Below are 18,743 nucleotides of genomic sequence, written 5' to 3'. Positions count from 1 at the left end.
CACATCTATCCACAGAGTTCTTAAAGTATTACATGACAGAACTTGGCAAGGTGATACAAGCACAAGAATGCAGCTACGGCCTTTAGCAGTCCTCGCATGAAATCTAAATAGAGTTCAGTAACAACTAGAAAAGAAAGGGTTTTTCCTTTATCAAGGTCATGGACTCCTGCTCACCTTCTTATAAATCATGTGACACATGGCCACTCTGATTTTCATGCCTATCCTCTGCACATAGTAAAAGTAGAGGTGATGCATCAATGCCAGGCCAATGGTGCAGAGAGACAATCCAGCTGCATAGCCCAAGGTCTCATGAAAAGCTCTTGTGTTATTTGGGTCATAACTCTCAAAGTATTCAATAATCTTCCCCAATAAGATTGGCTGGACGACTTTAATGATCTCCTGAAATGAAGAACAGATGAAGAACAGTGACTGTCAATACACAGTAAACACAGCATTGATTAATGATTCTGATTAACATCTCCACTGCTTTAAGTTTAGTTCTTTTCATTTTTAATTGTAATGAACACACCACTGACCTCAATTAGTGTAAAGATCCCCAGGACTGCATATGCTTTCCAGTAACACTTAACAATGACACCGGTGAGTCGAGGCTTCCGCAGCTCTTTGGTAGCCCTCTGGACCTCATGATCCCAGATTCTGTCATGGAAACATCATATTCATGTTGTTTTCCACTTTTGTCTTATAAATCCTGGAGCAATTAAAGATGACATAATGAGGTCTCCCTGTCACTTGACTGTACTGCTGTGGTAAGATACAAAACAGGTTAATAATTAAGCCATTTCTACGAGTTTGCTGTGGATGTTTTATAGGCTTTACCTTACATCGCCTCCTGTTAAAATTCAAACATCAGTCTCAGACATTAGTTTTTCTTTAACCTACAAACTTTCATATTGTTTTGGTGTGACTAGCACAAATAATATTTACGTGAAAACAGTTTTACTCTGGCAGTTTTTATCCAGTCAAAACGAGGTTTGGACACAGCTACTACGTGTTGGTTGCCAGCAGAGCCAGAAGTGTGAATGACCAGTATCATGTCATCATAAAATCCAATCAAGAGGTTAATTCACCTTAAACACTGAACAGGTGCAAAAAGGGTAAAACAAGGAAAATGGACCTGAACAATATCTAATGTTTACACCAAAGCCAAAGGTCCAACAATTGTTTGGATCATTTAAATTCCAAAGTCTTTACAAGAACAAACCTATAGGTGTTTAACGTTCCTCTTAAGGCTTTTTATGGTTGCTTTGCAGCATTCCTTACTACAGCTTATGGGAATATGCGGTTCCAACTTATCAACAATGACACCCTTAAACAAGACACAATTTCAGCTTTTATAGGCTCCATTTATTAAAACACTTGATTAAAGAAGTCTTTAAGCACTTAATACATCAGCGAGCCATGCCGTTGCAGTCATAAAGGTGGATGTTAGAGTGCACCACAAGGCTTTTGATTGTTAGTTGGAAAGTTCAGTCTTTTGTCCACTCGCCAAGTCTGTTGTGATCCAACAGCACTTATATCGAGCCGGATGAAACCAGACTGTTCATCCATAGATCAGCAAAAATAAAGAAAACTGTTGAAATTATACAAATTATATCTACATCCCTGAATAAAAACTCACAGCTCTCTTTCCCTTTCTCAGGGAAGTTTATAGTCTTTATTTTGTCTCTGCACATTTCAAGACTGCAGACAGAAAGCAGCAAATCTTGACTCTGGACTAACAGTCTTTGATGTCCTAAACACAGGATTTCCTACTCAGATATTGATCGTTTCAAGTCCCACTTGAAATTAGACAGCAGATAGCAAACTGCAATAATATTACTGAACAACCTGCTCAGAGGACAGTACAAGAAATACAGATCCTACATTACAAGAAATTTCACTTGAAAGACACCATCACAGCCTTTCTACAATCAGTTCACTTGGAATTTATAGTTGGTGAAGCTCAGTTTTACTGACTGATAATCACAAGGCACAGCTTTTCTAGCTTCATAAGATAAATAAGAAAGGTCTAATTTATAGTATTACTCATCTACTGTACTTTTAGTCCTTCACTGTTAAACATCACAAGGGCTCCTGATCATGTAGGAAATATTTCACTTGACAGGGTTGAATTCTGAATCACCATTATTTACGATTTCCCAGAGGTCACAAAATAAAAACCACAAAGATGAAGCAGAAAATACACAAAACTGCTTTACATGGAAATTTCTTTCTGGATTGTTGGCTTTCAGCATATACAGAAGTAACCTAAACACGTTAAATCTTGTTTTGTTAAAACATGGCAGCAACACAATGTGAAAGTCACAACTAAATAGTATATAGATGGCTTAAAATGATAGTGCTCGTGAAAATGCCACGAGGGGGGGGAAAAAAAAAAAGAGTTTGGTTTTACATCCATCCATCAAATTCGGCACTATGGCTAAAAGTCAGAGTGAACAGGTTGACAGTCTGTTGCAGGGCTTAGAGACACGACTGTTCACGCTCACATTCACAAACACAGTAACCAGTAACAACTGTGAGTGTTAGGATGCCTGGGTCGTTGACCCAGGGTTTTTGAGTTTATTATATTGTTTATAATTTCTAGTCTTTGGGTTTTTGTTAGAGTCATGTCTTATAGTTTGTCTCTGTGTAATCCTTAGTTGCTGTCTCCCCTGTCCACTATATCCCCGTGTCCAGTCAGTGTCTGTGTCTGCCCTGGTCCCACGTCTCTGTTCCCTCTGTTGCAGTGCCTGCATGTGAGTCTGTGTCTTTGTTCAGTCTGTGTTATGTGTTTCCTGTTTTACTTTGAAGGTCTCCGTCTTATCTCAGTGTGTTCAGTTTACGCTTCCTTGTCTTGTCAGTTCTGATTTGCCCCAGCCGTGTTTCCCTCCTGTTGTCCATTCCCTGATTGCTCCCTCTATGTATTTAAGCCCTGTGTTTCAGTTTGTCATTGTTGTGATCTACCTTTATCTTGCTGTGTGTTTTGTCTGCGTAGGTGTATTTTGTATTCTTAGTGTTTGTTACCCTTTTGAGTTCAGCATTAAAGCTGTTTTGAGTTACTTTCTGTCTCCAGAGTCTGCACTTTGGGTCCTTCTCCTGCCTGCACACAGCCGTCACATAACAGTGAGAGGAAGCCACAGGGGAGAGCCTGCAAACTATATAGAAAGGGTGCAACTGGCCTGTGGATTCAAACACAGGACACTCTTGCTGTGAGACAACAGTGCTAACCATTGTGCCGTGTAAACTTGGACTAACATGTGGTGGAAAAATAAACTGAACACTGAGACTGTCAAACTGTCTTGAGATTTACTGAACAAACTTTTGCAAAAGGAACCCCACAGCATGAACAGAATCAACACCAGCATTGATGCTGAATAAACAAAATCTCACCTCCTTTATACTCTGTGCAGCTCCAGAGCCGCGTTTTCCCCACTATCATGTACACACCTACTTGATAATAAAGAGTGTGTCTAGCAGTTTTGTGCCTGCTTCATCTTTGTGGACAATCAGCACTACAGTACTACATAAGGGTTAAATAATTTTTCTATTAGACATTAATTCTAAGTATCACAAAGCAAATACAAGAAACAACTATTTCAACTTTGATTCCAACAAGGCTGATGTTTCAGACACTGATTAAGGCTGGTCCAACCTCACCCATAGCAAACACCAATCCAACATCTAAATCTTTGACACACAATTTATTGTGTGGCCCCGTTGTTTCTCCCCTCTCTGAATAACACAGCCAACACAACATCATTTTCCTGTTCGTCTGTTTTTGTTTTGTTTTTGTTTTGTTTTTTCTCTTTATGCTTGATTACAGGCTGCTTTGTCGGCCCGGAAAGCCGAGGCTGACCTGGACTCCTGCTCTCCCCTCTACCATCTTTGCTCACTCCTCTACCATCTTTGATGTGACCCTGACCAAATGCTACAGCAGCTGGATCCACAACAACAACCTGAAAATGTCAACACTGCTGCAGGAAAACGATCTCATGCAGCAGAGACGGAGAGCGTCAAATCCAAGGCCTGTTTCACTACACGGGGGAGATTTCCAGACAGCTTCAGCTGACAGAGCTGTGACGAGACGCCCATTAAGCCCGGTTGAGAAGTGAGGCCGAGCAAAAGAATGCTGACCTTAACAACTCTGCATTAAAACTGTGCAGGACAATGACGGACCAACATGGATGATCGGGCAGCAAAAAGGGCATGCCAGAGACAGGAGGAGTAACTGAGGTCAGGAGGCACCTCAGAATGGACAAAGGCACCAGGAGAAAATAAGCTGAAGGCACAGGTGTCGGGGCCCGGCCAGGAGCTGACCTCTGAGAAGAGCCGAACAGCAGAGCTGCAGAAGGCCGTGGAGCAAAGCAAGGAAAACATCAATGGACTTCAATCTGACGTGTACGGAAAAGACTCTGAGGTTTCTGCCCCCAGTAAGAGCTCAAGGCATCAGAGCAGAAACTGAGCATGGCTCAGGAGGAGCTGGCTGATAATCGAACCCATCAGTCAGGCTTGGAGTCCCAGACACAGGACTTGAAATCAGGCCGGAGCTTGCTGGTGCAGGAGGTCGCCAAACCTGACCAGAAGCTCCAACAGCAGGAGCAAGCCCTGAAGGAGCTACAGAAGCAAAAGGGTCAAGTTAAGGAGGAGCGGAACAAGGAGAAGATGCAGGACACTGGAGAAAAGCACTGCCTCAATTGGGGCCAGAACCAGTATGGACCCCAGGGCACGCCTCAGGCCGTGGTTTACCCAGAACACCAGAACAGGAAAGTGATGAACACAAACACACACATCTACATGCACTGACTCAGAATGAAGAGAAACACACATATGAACACATATGCACTCATTGATTGAGTGAGAAATGACACACACACACACACACACACACACACACGCACACAAATCGAAATGCTGATTCAATTCACTGAGAAGTGATCCACACACACACACACACACACACACACACACACATGCACACGCTTGTGCAATGAAGAGTGATACACACACACGCTGATGCGATGAAGAATGCTTTTCTAACAAATGCTTATGCTGACACGCAAAATGCTGCACACAAACATCCAAATACAGAATCTGTTACAACAACAAGAAGCCATTGATTGTTTATTGGTTAAATGCATTTCATGTCACCCAGAGGGCACTTGTGTAGATTTAGGGGACAAGGTCTAAGGCGGTTTGGTTATGAAAACAATGTCTGTGCGTGATGTCTGTTTATGGCTTAAGGCCTCCACTGAATTGTTTACTGTGCTTCACACAGCCTGATAAGGAGCAGTGGTACAGAGTGAAAATGATGAATTAACGGTGTGAGTTATATTTCGGAGCGCCACATTTTTGTGATTGAGATTTAATTGAAGGAGGAACACACTGAAGAAAAAAAAAAAAGGGGCCAGCCCTTGGATTTACGTAAGCATCTCGCGTGTATTTAACACAATTGCCTCAGGCTTTAAAGATCTGTACAAAATTCTGGTTTCCAGTGTGAGAGAAAAATTCATGCAGTTATTAGAGCTAGGTTAATTGATGATTCTAAATTATCCATGAATGTAAGGGTAAATGGCTGTTTGTTTCTATCTGATAGACTGGTCGGCTGTCCGGGGTGTACCCTGCCTGGTAACGTGTCACTTCAGGGTTATTTCCCGGCCCTGCTGCAACCAGGATAAAGATAGGAGGATGGTAGTTGTTGTAGATCCATTCAATTTTTATGGCAACCAGGATCTAGACTTTGTTGAACCGCATGCAATCTGAAGACAACATGTAGTATTTAAGTGACCAAGTAGTATTTGGATAAAAGTTATTGAATAGTGTTGAAATAAACTGACAGAATTGAAGGATTAAAATATTCCAGGAGCTCAACTTACTCCATCTGAACATGTTTCAATCGTGTTTTATGAACACAAAATGCACAGGTTTACTGAATATGAAAAGGTTGTGTTGATTTAACTCAGTTGTTTAAGTTTCTGCCAAAGCAAAACATTTGTGTGCAACCAGTGTCCACTATTGAATCAAGTAAATCCAACATGTTTTTTTTCCCAGTGCAAAAAGGAGTTACGGTACCTGTATTCCTACGCAATATTGTCCCGGGAGTGAGGAAAACTTTCTGGTGAAGTTTTGGTTGATTTCTGGGTTTTTCTTGACACTAGGTTGATTTTATCAGTGAGGTTTGGATTGTTTTCTTTCTCTAAGAGAGAGAAAAATGGTTTTATGCTTGGACATGTTTGCAATGGGCCCCAGTATTTGTTATTATATGGGTATTTTATTGGTTACGTTTGTTTTTGCTTTTGTTACAGTGCACTGAAATTAGAACATCTGAGAGGTGTGATCCACCGGTGGTGATATTTTGGTATTTTGTGAGTTCCTGATTTAACAAATCAGCTCTTTAATCCAGGCCTGAGAGATTGAACTTTAAAGCGCTATAAAATATTCTTACTGGAAACAGTCGCAAAGTATTTTTCTCCATGATTATAATGGGCTTGGGAGAAATTCACTTATATGGGACACTGATCACATGAGAAGTCCTGAGCCTGAAAGGATTGCAGCGAGTCAATCCAGTCCAAAAACAAGGAACTGTTTTCCTTTAAAATGATGACGTCATCTTGCTGGTGATGGAGGGTCGAATAGGTTGCGCGTGAGACTCCATTATCAGCAACTTCTGGTATGAATGTGTGTGGATGTATGCATGTAACTGGACTGTGATGGACTGACGACTAAAAGTTTTAACTGACTTGATACTGAGACAAAAACGGTGCCGACTTTAGGATTAGTAAATGTCCACAACAATTCACCCAGCCTGTAAAAGAAGGGTGGATATTTTGTCTTGCTTTGTTTTTGTTTTTGCAAGAACAGAAGGATGACAGAGACTAAAGGGGGAGGCTGTAGCTTCACATGAGTGTGAACTGCAGACTTAACCCTTTGGTTGCTAATTTTGAGTTACTGATGTTTGCATTAAGAAAATTGTGTTTTAGTAGCTGTGTTTCGATTAATGTATCACATTATATTGTTGGGAATGTTAAATGCTAAAGTGAAGAAAAGGTTTGATTTCACTCATGACTGAACATGTTATTATTAACCATAGCGGGCCACTGTAAAGAGTCAATTAACTTTTATAGAAGTAAAAAAAAAAAAAAAAAAAGCCAAAAAACCCTCTATTGAGGTCTATGAATAACAGGGGAATGATAGGCTCGTCACATTCAAAATGGAGATATGTAATAATAAACACTGGTCCCCGTCTTTTAGGTGCTTTCTTGAAATAGTCAGCAATTTAAAAGTAGGATAGAACGGACAGGGGAATGTGCTGAGAGGTGGTGCTGCACAAGAACAAGAGCAAAATAAAGAAAAATTATTGTGTTTAGCTTTGAGAAATTAAAATTAAAATGTATCATTACACTCAGAGGATCAATATGAAATTCAATATATGCTAATTTTGTATGAAGTACATGACTGATAACTGTTCTGTCCTGAGCTTTTGTTTTTACAGCACCCACTTGACCACACCAACAGTTTCTCGTCACCAACAGGGGGTACTTGCAAAGAATAGGGAGGAATATCATCAAAACTGGGAAAGGTAAGCCCCGAAGGGGGTGATAACACCATAACTTTCATTTATGGTCAAATTCTCAAAATTTGACCCCAAACATGAAAAATTCTTCAAACATTTAGAGACAGAGTGGAGTTCTGGATAAATATAATGTGCCAAACCACATGCGGAGGGAGAGTTGGAATCGATAAGATGGTGAAATAACACACAGTAAAATGTTGATCATGTTGATTATGTTTATTCCAGTGTGCAGAGCAAGGTTATTATCGTTAATGAAATAACGAAAACTAGAAGTGAAAAAAACATTTTCGTTAACGGAAATAAAAAAAAATTTAAAAAAGGAAAACTAACTAAGACTGTAATGAGTGTTCACAAAACTAACTAAAACTAGAAAAATTTGCATTTCCTGCGAAAATGCAGTGTGGATGCCTTAACGGCTGAAGATATCTGCTGAAAAAAGCTGAAAAAGTTGAAACAAAAAAAAAAAAAAAAAAGATGCCCTGAGCAGGATTCGAACCTGGCCCTCCTGATCAAAGGGCAGCTATTTAGCTCACTGAGCCAAACACTTTCTCACAAAGAAAAGGTGGAGAGATTGACAATTGTGCTAGCAGAATTTGGGCAAAAAAAAAGGGGTGAAAATTCTGCTGAAAAGAGTTCCATCAGCAGAATTTCTGCTGAAAAGAGGTGAATGAGCAGAATTCTGCTGAAAAGAGTTTTTTTTCTGAAAACAGCAGAAAAAACTGATAATTTTGCTGAAAAGAGTTGAATGAGCAGAATTCTGCTGAAAAGAGGTTTTTGCTGAAAAAGAGCTGATAAAGTTTGGATTTGTGCTGAAAAGGGGTTAAAAAAACTGAAAATTTTGCTGAAAAGGGGTGAATAAAATGAAATTTGTGTTGAAAAGAGTTTAAAAAAAGTTTAACTGTTAAGTGAAAGAAATGTTGCCATAAGCTGGATTTGAACCCAGGCCTCCCAGTCTGAGAACGGATGCTTATCTCACTGAGGTAAAGCACAGCTCAGCCCATCATGCAAAATCAGTGACCACATTGATAATGTGTACCATTCATTTCAATGGTCAAAAGTCATAACACACATCAGCAGAAATAGCAGAATTTTTTAAAGTTTAAACATAGCATTTCTGCTAAAACTTAGTATTTATACTAAATAATATTTTTTTCCTGCCAAATCATAGCATTTGTGCTGGAACACAGAAAGTTCCACCAAATCATACAATTTGTACTAAAACATTATTTATGATTTAGCAGAAACATTGGGACTTGGTAGAAATACTATGATTTACATGAAATACTTTGACTTAGCAGAAGTACTACAATCTAGGAAAAAAGTACTAAAGCATAGCAGAAATTCTATCATTGAGCAGAATTACTAGGATTTAGAAGAAATACTAAGATTTGGCACAAACACTGATGTGGCTCAAGAACCTTTATTGTGCAGTTATACTATGATTTGGAAGAAATACTATACTTTGGCACAAATACTATGATTTGGAAGAAATACTATGTTTTAGCACAAATACTATGATTTGGCTCAAATACTATAACTATCCTCGGTCAGAAGGAGAGGCTGACATCCAGGGATTAGATTACCACAGGTGGAGTTTATTGCGGTCAGATGGATGGTACAGGGAGGTATGGCATACAGTAGGAGGATGTGGAGAGGTGATATGGTGTGGTTTCTATGATTAAGAACAGGGTATGCATTACAACATGCATACAGATTAAAGATTAAGAAAACTGGTAACAAATTCCTCCACTACAAATCAGTCTGATGCCACTTTTTACAGGGTTCCCGTTTACTAAGGCACTACCCAAAAGGCGCCACAAGAGGGCACTCCAACACAAGAGATGACCTATTTACACTGATGCACTTAGTAAACAGCCCCTACTTAGCCACTACATAATACAGTGATATTACAGTATACAAATTCACACGAATACTATGATTTGGCAGAAATACTATTACTCCATACAAATACGATACTTTGGGACAAATACTATGTTTTGGTTCTAATACTATGATGTGCAACAAATACTATGATTTGGCACAAGTACTATGATTTAGTAGTAATACTATAACATAACAGATTTCCTAAAAAAAAACTATGAAATTGCATTAATTCTATGACTTGGCAGAGATACTACGTTTTAGCACAAATACTATAACAACGCAGAAATACTATGACTTAGTAGTAATACTATAACATAACAGTTCAATGTTCTTGCACAAATACCACAATATGGCAGAAATACTATGTTTTAGCAAAAATACTGTGATTTGGTGTAAATACTACGATTTGGCACACATACTATATTCCGCAGATACACTATAACATAACAGATATTCTACGACTTAGTAGTAATACTATAACATAACAGAATTATTAATTGGGCACAAATACCACGATTTGGCAAAAATACTATGATTGGGTACAAATACTATGATTTGGCAATAATACTGCATTTTAACACAACTACTGAGATTTGATTGAAATACTATGATTTAGAAGAAATACTATTACTCCATACAAATACGATGCTTTGGGACAAATACTATGTTTTGGTTCCAATACTATGATGTTCAACAAATACTATGATTTGGCACAAGTACTATGATTTAGTACAAATACTATGATTTGGCAGAAATACTATGCCTTAGTAGTAATACTATGACATAAAAGATATACTATGGTTTTGCAGACATACTATGATTTTGCACAAATACCATGATTTGGCACAAATGCTATGATTTAGCAGAAATACTATGATTGGGTACAAATACTATGATTTGGCAATAATACTGCGTTTTAACAACAACTACTGAGATTTGATTGAAATACTATGATTTAGAAGAAATACTATGACTCCATACAAATACGATGCTTTGGCACAAATACTGTGATTTGGCAGAAATACTATGACTTAGTAGTAATACTATAACATAACAGATTTCCTAAAAAAAACTATGAAATTGCAGTAATTCTATGACTTGGCAGAGATACTACGTTTTAGTACAAATACTATAACAATGCAGAAATACTATGACTTAGTAGTAATACTATAACATAACAGTTCAATGTTCTTGCACAAATACCACAATATGGCAGAAATACTATGTTTTACCACAAATACTGTGATTTGGTATAAATACTGCGATTTGGCACACATACTATGATTTGGCAGAAATACTATGCCTTAGTAGTAATACTATAACATAAGAGATATACTATGGTTTTGCAGACATACTATGTTTTTGCACAAATACCATGATCTGGCACAAATGCTATGATTTAGCAGAAATACTATGATTGGGTATAAATACTATGATTGGGCAGAAGTACCATGTTTCAGTACAAATACTATGATTTGGCAGGAATACTCTGGTTTAGCAGAAATACTCTGATTTAGCAGAAGTACTATCTTTTGGTAGAAATTCCTGCTAAAAGGTACTATTTCTGCGTTTTAGCAGAAATACTGTAATTTGGCATAAATACTATAATTTGGGATAAATACTATGATTTGGCACATATAATATATTCAGCACATATATTATAAAATAACAGAAATATTTGGCCCCAAAACCATGATTTTGCACAAATACCATGATTTTGCAAAAATACTATGAATTGGCAGAAATACTATGATTTAGCAGAAATACTATGATTTGGCAAAAGTACTTAGATGTAGTAGAAGTACTTTGCTTTAGCAGAAATACTATGATTGAGGAGTAATACCTAAACATAGGAGAAATATTGATACACAGACACACATACACAGACAGTAAAGGGAACAGGAGCTGTGGAGAGTCTGGGCTTGGTATATGTAGGTCAGTTAAATTAGCTGCACCTGCTGTAGTCAGCCCTTACACACACAGACACAGAGAGAGGTGTGAGTTTTCTTCAGTGTATTTCTGACATTCAGGATTCCCCTCGAACAAATGGCCATAATTTCCTAACCGTAGAGGCTAGAACGGTCATTCAGGCATCGTTTTATTCAGAAGAGATGGGGGAATCTTCAGGTCTTCATAATTCAGAGATAAAACATAAATTCTTAAAGATATATGACTTGTAATACACTGTAACTGAGTAGAGGCGAAGCAAAAACTGCCTTGACTTGCGCTCAAACAACCTTTGGTAACTCTAAATCTATATGGAGCATCAAAATTATTCTTTCACCGTAAGAAACAGCAGGCTTTGGTGAACAGTCATGGAAATTTTCAGGGCTCTGTGGAAATCCATCAAAAAGATATGACGAGAGAAAAAAGTGGTTCATTTCCAGAGATTGAAATCTGATGAAATCTGAGCGAGGGACAAATTTCCTACCCTCAAACAAGTCCAACTCATTTCAGAACGGTAATAGGTGAGAAAGAAATTCTTGAATTGTGAGCGTCAGGAGTGTCTGAACATATACGGGGACAAGCCTCATGTCTTAACTTCGCTTCGTTAAGGAGATATGACAATTTGAAAATGCCTCTCATTAGAGAAATCCAGCGGTGATTTTGAACAAACTCTCCATTGAGTTTATATGGAGAGTTTTCTGACTTTGTGTTACTCTGAGGAGATTTGCAAAATATCTATGAGTCCCACAACAATGATAGTGACATTTTCTGAAAGCCAGCAAAAATACCTACGTTTTGGTGTATAATTTGTGGGGCTTGAGTGGAAATTGAGCGAGTAGCAAGAAGTTGTTTGGACATGAAGAGAAAATTCAAACAGTTTCACTGTCCCCTCTGAGTTAATTGCATAGCAACCATAGCAACGCATGTATTTTCTGAAAAATCACAATTTTGCAACTGAAAACTCAAAGAGGGATAAGATTAAAACGGTAGAAGATCTGAAAAAGCTGAATCATACAGGAATAGCCAAATCATTTGAGAACATTTTAAAGTTTGAATGAAGTTTCTAGGTGAAAGTATGAGGCAGTAGTTAAGTTTCAAAGACAAGAAAGTTTTAGCAGAATTGTGGAAGTTTCCCATTCATTTCAATGGGACAAATTAAAGGAAAAAAGTGTAATATTTTAAAAAGTATAATAGTAACTAGAAAGATTTGCATTTCCTGCGAAAATGCAGTGTGGATGCTTTAAAGCTGAAGCTGTATGCAAAAACTAGCTGAAAAAGCTGAAAAGTTGCAGAAATTGTAAAAACTTTGCAGAAGCAAAGGAACTTTGCTAAAATGGAATAACTTAGCAGAACTGCAATATCTTAGAGGAAACATAATACTTGGCAGAAATACAATAGCATAGGAGAACTTAGCAGAAATATTGTAACTTACCAGAAACATGATAACTTCTCAAAAATACAAGAATTTAGGAGAAATAGTATAAGATAACAGAAAGAATATATTTAGCCAAAAATACTTAAGCATTACAGAAACACTATGATTTAGAAAAATAGTACAACAGAGCAGAAATACTGTGATTTACCAGAGACACTGTGATGAACTATGAATATTGTAATTTTAAATCAATACTATGTTTTAGCACAAATACTATAATTTGACAGAAATACTACATTTAGCACAAATCTTATAAAATAGCAGAAATAGTATGATTTAGCACAATAGTAATAATTTAAACAGAAAAATTGGAAAAGCAAAATGGACAGCTGAAAAAATGCTGAACATGCTAAGGGTCCCTCAAATATACTTGTTAAATGAAAAAAATTGGCAAAAAAAAATATAACAGCCACACAATCACAAATATGGACACATATGGAAACACACATGCACAGAGAGAGACACACACAAGATCCAATTCAGTCAACCAGTCTAAATATATTGAATTTGAATCTTACAATGAGATCATCTCTCTCTCTCTCTCTCTCTCACTCACACACACACTCACACACACACACACACAGAGAAGTAAGTTTCTAGCTCAGTCAAGCAGCCTTGGAGCTGCTGAATTTGAATCCACCAATCAGAGAGCCTGTGCACTTTTTCCCGCCAAAACAGGTGCATGCAGCACAGAGAGACACAGGATTTTTGCAGTCTATTTCTCATAATGACGACTCCCCTCAAACAAATGACCATAATTTCCTAACCGTAGGGGCTAGAACGGTCATTCTTACACCGTTTTGTTCAGAAGAGATGGGGGAATCTTAAAGTGTTGACAATTTATCATTAAAATATGAATTATTAAAGATAATTGACTTCTAATGCACCATAACTGAGTAGAGCAAAGCAAAAACTGCCTTGACTTGCCCTCAAACAACGCTTTCTAACTCTAAATCTATTTGGAGTATCAATATCATTCTTTCACCGTAAGAGACAGCAGGCTTTGGTGAACAATCATGGAAATTTTCAGGTCTCTGTGGAAATCCATTAAAAAGATATGACGAAAGAAAAAAGTGGTTCATTTCCAGAGTTTGAAATCTGAAGAAATCTGAGCGAAGGACGAATTTCCTACCCTCAAACAAGTCTAACTCATTTCAGAACGGTAATAGGTGAGAAAATAATTCTTGAATTGTGAGCGTCAGGAGTGTCTGAAGATATACTGGGACAAGCCTTATGTCTTAACTTTGCTTCGTTAAGGAGATATGACGATTCGAATATGCCTCTCATTACAGAAATCAAGCGGTGATTTTGAACAAGCTCTCCATTGACTTTCTATGGAGAGTTTTGCGACTTTGTGTTGGTCTGAGGAGATTTGCCAAAATTCTATAAATCCCACAACAATGATAGTGACATTTTCGGAAACCCAGCAAAAATACCTACGTTTTGATGTATAATTTGTGGAAGTTGAGTGAAGATTGAGCAAGTAGCAAGAAGTTGTTCGGACATGAAGAGAAGACTGCAAAACCTTCAGTGGCAGACTGGAAGCCAAGTGCATAGCAACCATAACAACGCATGTATTTTGTGAAAAATCACAATTTTGCAACTGAAAACTTTAAGAGGCATAAAGGTAAAACGGTAAAAGATTTGAAAAAGCTGAATCATACCTGAATAGCCCAATAATTTGAGAACATTTTAAAGTTTGAATGGTTGTTCTACGTGAAAATATGAGGAAGTAGTTAAGTTTCAGAAACAAGCAAATTTTAGCAGAATTGCAGAAGTTTCCCATTCATTTCAATGGGACAAATTAAGCTTAATATTTTAAAAAGTATAATAGTGAAAAATACCAAAAGACATAGCAGGAATTAGCAGAAATAGCAGAATATTTTAAAATTTGAACGGTGAAAATCGGCTGAAAATTGTGGAAGTAGTTAAATGCCAAAAAGTGTACGGAAGTCCCAAGAGGAACTCAATAGTGTGGATGCTTAAAGCATCCACACAATAAACACCAAAAGTCATAGCCGGCATTAGCAGAAAGAGCAGAACAGTTTAGAGTTTGAACGGTGAAAATAGCACAAAAATTGTGGAAGTAGATCCACGGCAAAAAGTGTACGGAAACACCCGGAATAATAATAAAGAAGAAAGAGAAACAGGATTTCAATAGTGTGGATGCCTGTTAAGGCATCCACACAATTAACTGAATTTATAGCAAAAATGTGTTTAGTTTTTATTGATGTGTGCATGTCATACAATAGTCAAGGGAGAAAATGAAGTTTAGTTTCCAGATTTTTGTCTTGCTGTGTCTCATTATGCCAGCAGGTGGCAGTACGTTAGTCGAGTCGTCTGTGTTGCTGCTCCGTCCACGCGCAGAATCATGTCAGGAAAAGTCGGGAGAAAGCGCCAGAGTCCAATTTGGGATTACTTTGAATATGACTGTGTTTTGGATAAAGCAAGTATCTTGTAGTGGAAAGAGACAAATTATTATTTCTAAAGGGAAAAAATCCCACAAACCTTAAAGTGCACTTGAAAAGCTCACACAAGAAGGCTAACCTAGCTTACCTTGAGAAGGTAAGGGAGCACACTCCCCCTCCTCAAAGAGCTCCCCCCACTCAAACCTCATCCCCAGAGAACAGAAGCATCATGCAAGGCAGCGTGATGCATCCCGAGACAACAGGACTGGGATATCTACATAACTGTGTGAGTCAATTGCCTTCAAAAAGTTTATCAATTCACTTGAACCAAAATTACGAACACGTGGTGCTGCAAGAGTTAATAGTCTCAATACCCGAGGATAAGCAGAAGAGCATGACTGATATGATGAAACTGGGATTTTGTTACACTTAATTATTGCAGACACAACTAAAACTATAACTGAAACTAATCAAAACTAAACTGAAACTAAGGATTTTCAAAAAGATAAAAAATAGACTAAACTAGCAAACAATTGGTAAAAACTAATTAAAACTGATATAAAGTTGAAAATCTGAAGTCAAAACTAAATAAAAATACAAACTAATGAAAATTGCAAAACTATTAAAACCCTGGTGCAGAGATTGGCTAATCTGACCAGGAAATGTTATAAAATGGATTGTCGGAACAGTCAGCGTTAAAGTCACCTTTGACAGTCCAGACTAAGATGGCATTGGACATCTTCAGGGCGGAAAAGGGTTGGTGTGACGTGTGACCAACGTGTGGTTTGGCTTGTTGTATGTATATTTCAAGATGATACAGCTCTGGATGAACCAGTTACCAGGGCATGGAAGGAGGACAGACTCATTAAATGAGGAGAAGGATTTTTCTGGGATTGGAGATCCTCTGGGTGAGTGGTTGACTAAAAGCATGCATAAAATAAAAGCTATCTTTTGTTATTGATTGGTAATAGATTGATAATTGGCCACATTTACAGCTGTATTAGCTTGTTGTGGACGTAGTCTACTTCATGTTTAAGCACTCTAATTAACAGATTGAAAATAGTGACGGCAGCATGGTGGCACGGTGGTTAGCACTGTTGCCGCTCAGCAAGAAGGTCCTGAGTTCAATTCCCCCATCAGGGGGCATGCAGCTTGTGGGGATAGGTTAATTGGATAATCCAAATTGCCATTAGGTGTAAATGTGCGAGTGAATGTGAGTGCGAATGGTTGTCTATGTCTATGTGTTCGCCCTGCGACAGATTGGCGACCTGTCCCCGCCTCTCGCCCTATGACAGCTGGGATAGGCTCCAGCGCCCCCCGCGACCCTGAAAAGGATAAGCGGAAGGGAATGGATGGATGGATGGATGGAAAATAGTGACATTAAAGGAAGAATATGCAGCGCCACCCTGTCAGATGCCAGTGACGGTGGGGCTCAGTGATGAATCAGGTGAGCCGGATTCATGGCTGATTCAAGACAAAGATTCCCCTGCTGTGGTCAGTGAGGGAAAAACAGGGGGAAATAAAATTGAAAGAGGCATTTATAAACATTTATGTGTGAAGTGGGATAAAAAGGGGGTGTTTTACTGTTATTTCAGCATCAGCATTATTATTGCATCAGAATCATATAACAAGCATTGCATTAATCATTTCTTGAAGCTATTGACATTACATTAACATTTGTATTACAGTGATTGTTATAACCTCAGGTTAATCTTCTATTTACAGGTGTCAGCATAATCATATGATCTTTCATTGCAGGTGTAACCATGATCATCTTTATACATACAGTGGGGCAAAAAAGTATTTAGTCAGCCACCGATTGTGCAAGTTCCCCCACTTAAAATGATGACAGAGGTCAGTAATTTGCACCAGAGGTACACTTCAACTGTGAGAGACAGAATGTGAAAAAAAAAAAATCCATGAATCCACATGGTAGGATTTGTAAAGAATTTATTCGTAAATTAGGGTGGAAAATAAGTATTTGGTCAATAACAAAAATACAACTCAATACTTTGTAACATAACCTTTGTTGGCAATAACAGAGGTCAAACGTTTACTATAGGTCTTTACCAGGTTTGCACACACAGTAGCTGGTATTTTGGCCCATTCCTCCATGCAGATCTTCTCGAGAGCAGTGATGTTTTGGGGCTGTCGAGCAACACGGACTTTCAACTCCCGCCACAGATTTTCTATGGGGTTGAGGTCTGGAGACTGGCTAGGCCACTCCAGGACTTTCAAATGCTTCTTACGGAGCCACTCTTTTGTTGCCCGGGCGGTGTGTTTTGGATCATTGTCATGTTGGAAGACCCAGCCTCGTTTCATCTTCAAAGTTCTCACTGATGGAAGGAGGTTTTGGCTCAAAATCTCACGATACATGGCCGACTGTCCTTAACACGGATCAGTCGTCCTGTCCCCTTGGCAGAAAAACAGCCCCATAGCATGATGTTTCCACCCCCATGCTTCACAGTAGGTGTGGTGTTCTTGGGATGCAACTCCGTATTCTTCTTCCTCCAAACACGACGAGTTGAGTTTATACCAAAAAGTTCTACTTTGGTTTCATCTGACCACATGACATTCTCCCAATCCTCTGCTGTATCATCCATGTGCTCTCTGGCAAACTTCAGACGGGCCTGGACATGCACTGGCTTCAGCAGCGGAACACGTCTGGCACTCCGGGATTTGATTCCCTGCCATTGTAGTGTGTTACTGATGGTGACCTTTGTTACTTTGGTCCCAGCTCTCTGCAGGTCATTCACCAGGTCCCCCCGTGTGGTTCTGGGATCTTTGCTCACCGTTCTCATGATCATTTTGACCCCACGGGATGAGATCTTGCGTGGAGCCCCAGATCGAGGGAGATTATCAGTGGTCTTGTATGTCTTCCATTTTCTGATGATTGCTCCCACAGTTGATTTTTTCACACCAAGCTGCTTGCCTATTGTAGATTCACTCTTCCCAGTCTGGTGCAGGTCTACAATACTTTTCCTGGTGTCCTTCGAGAGCTCTTTGGTCTTGGCCATGGCGGAGTTTGGAGTCTGACTGTTTGAGGCTGTGGACAGGTGTCTTTTATACAGATGATGAGTTCAAACAGGTGCCATTCATACAGGTAACGAGTGGGGGACAGAAAAGCTTCTTACAGAAGACGTTACAGGTCTGTGAGAGCCAGAGATTTTCCTTGTTTGAGGTGACCAAATACTTATTTTCCACCCTAATTTACGAATAAATTCTTTACAAATCCTACCATGTGAATTCATGGATTTTTTTTTCACATTCTGTCTCTCACAGTTGAAGTGTACCTCTGGTGCAAATTACTGACCTCTGTCATCATTTTAAGTGGGGGAACTTGCACAATCGGTGGCTGACTAAATACTTTTTTGCCCCACTATATTGCAGTTTGTTGCTCATTATAGAGTTGTGCTCAAGTTAATAAGGGTTAAAAGCTACAGTCAACGCGATGTTTGGCTGATCTATGGACTGGAGTGACTTCGAGCATAGAAGGCCG

The 18,743-nt window shown here is 38.7% G+C and overlaps 1 protein-coding gene across 1 annotated transcript in view; it reads right to left on the bottom strand.

The window, feature by feature from the left end:
• Positions 1-18,743, bottom strand: part of LOC113016994 (ATP-binding cassette sub-family C member 4-like) — a 61,666-nt gene that overhangs the window by 37,524 nt on the left and 5,399 nt on the right. Inside the window, exons 3-4 of the mRNA XM_026160249.2 lie at positions 537-657; positions 175-399 (exon numbers count right to left, since the gene is read on the bottom strand). Of these exons, the coding sequence (XP_026016034.2) occupies positions 175-399; positions 537-657 (346 nt within the window). The remainder of the gene's footprint in view (positions 1-174; positions 400-536; positions 658-18,743) is intronic.

This window comes from Astatotilapia calliptera, chromosome 23, assembly GCF_964374335.1.
Source record: "Astatotilapia calliptera chromosome 23, fAstCal68.1, whole genome shotgun sequence".
NCBI classification, from domain to species: Eukaryota; Metazoa; Chordata; class Actinopteri; order Cichliformes; family Cichlidae; genus Astatotilapia; species Astatotilapia calliptera.
This window is presented reverse-complemented; position numbering and strand designations above follow the sequence as displayed.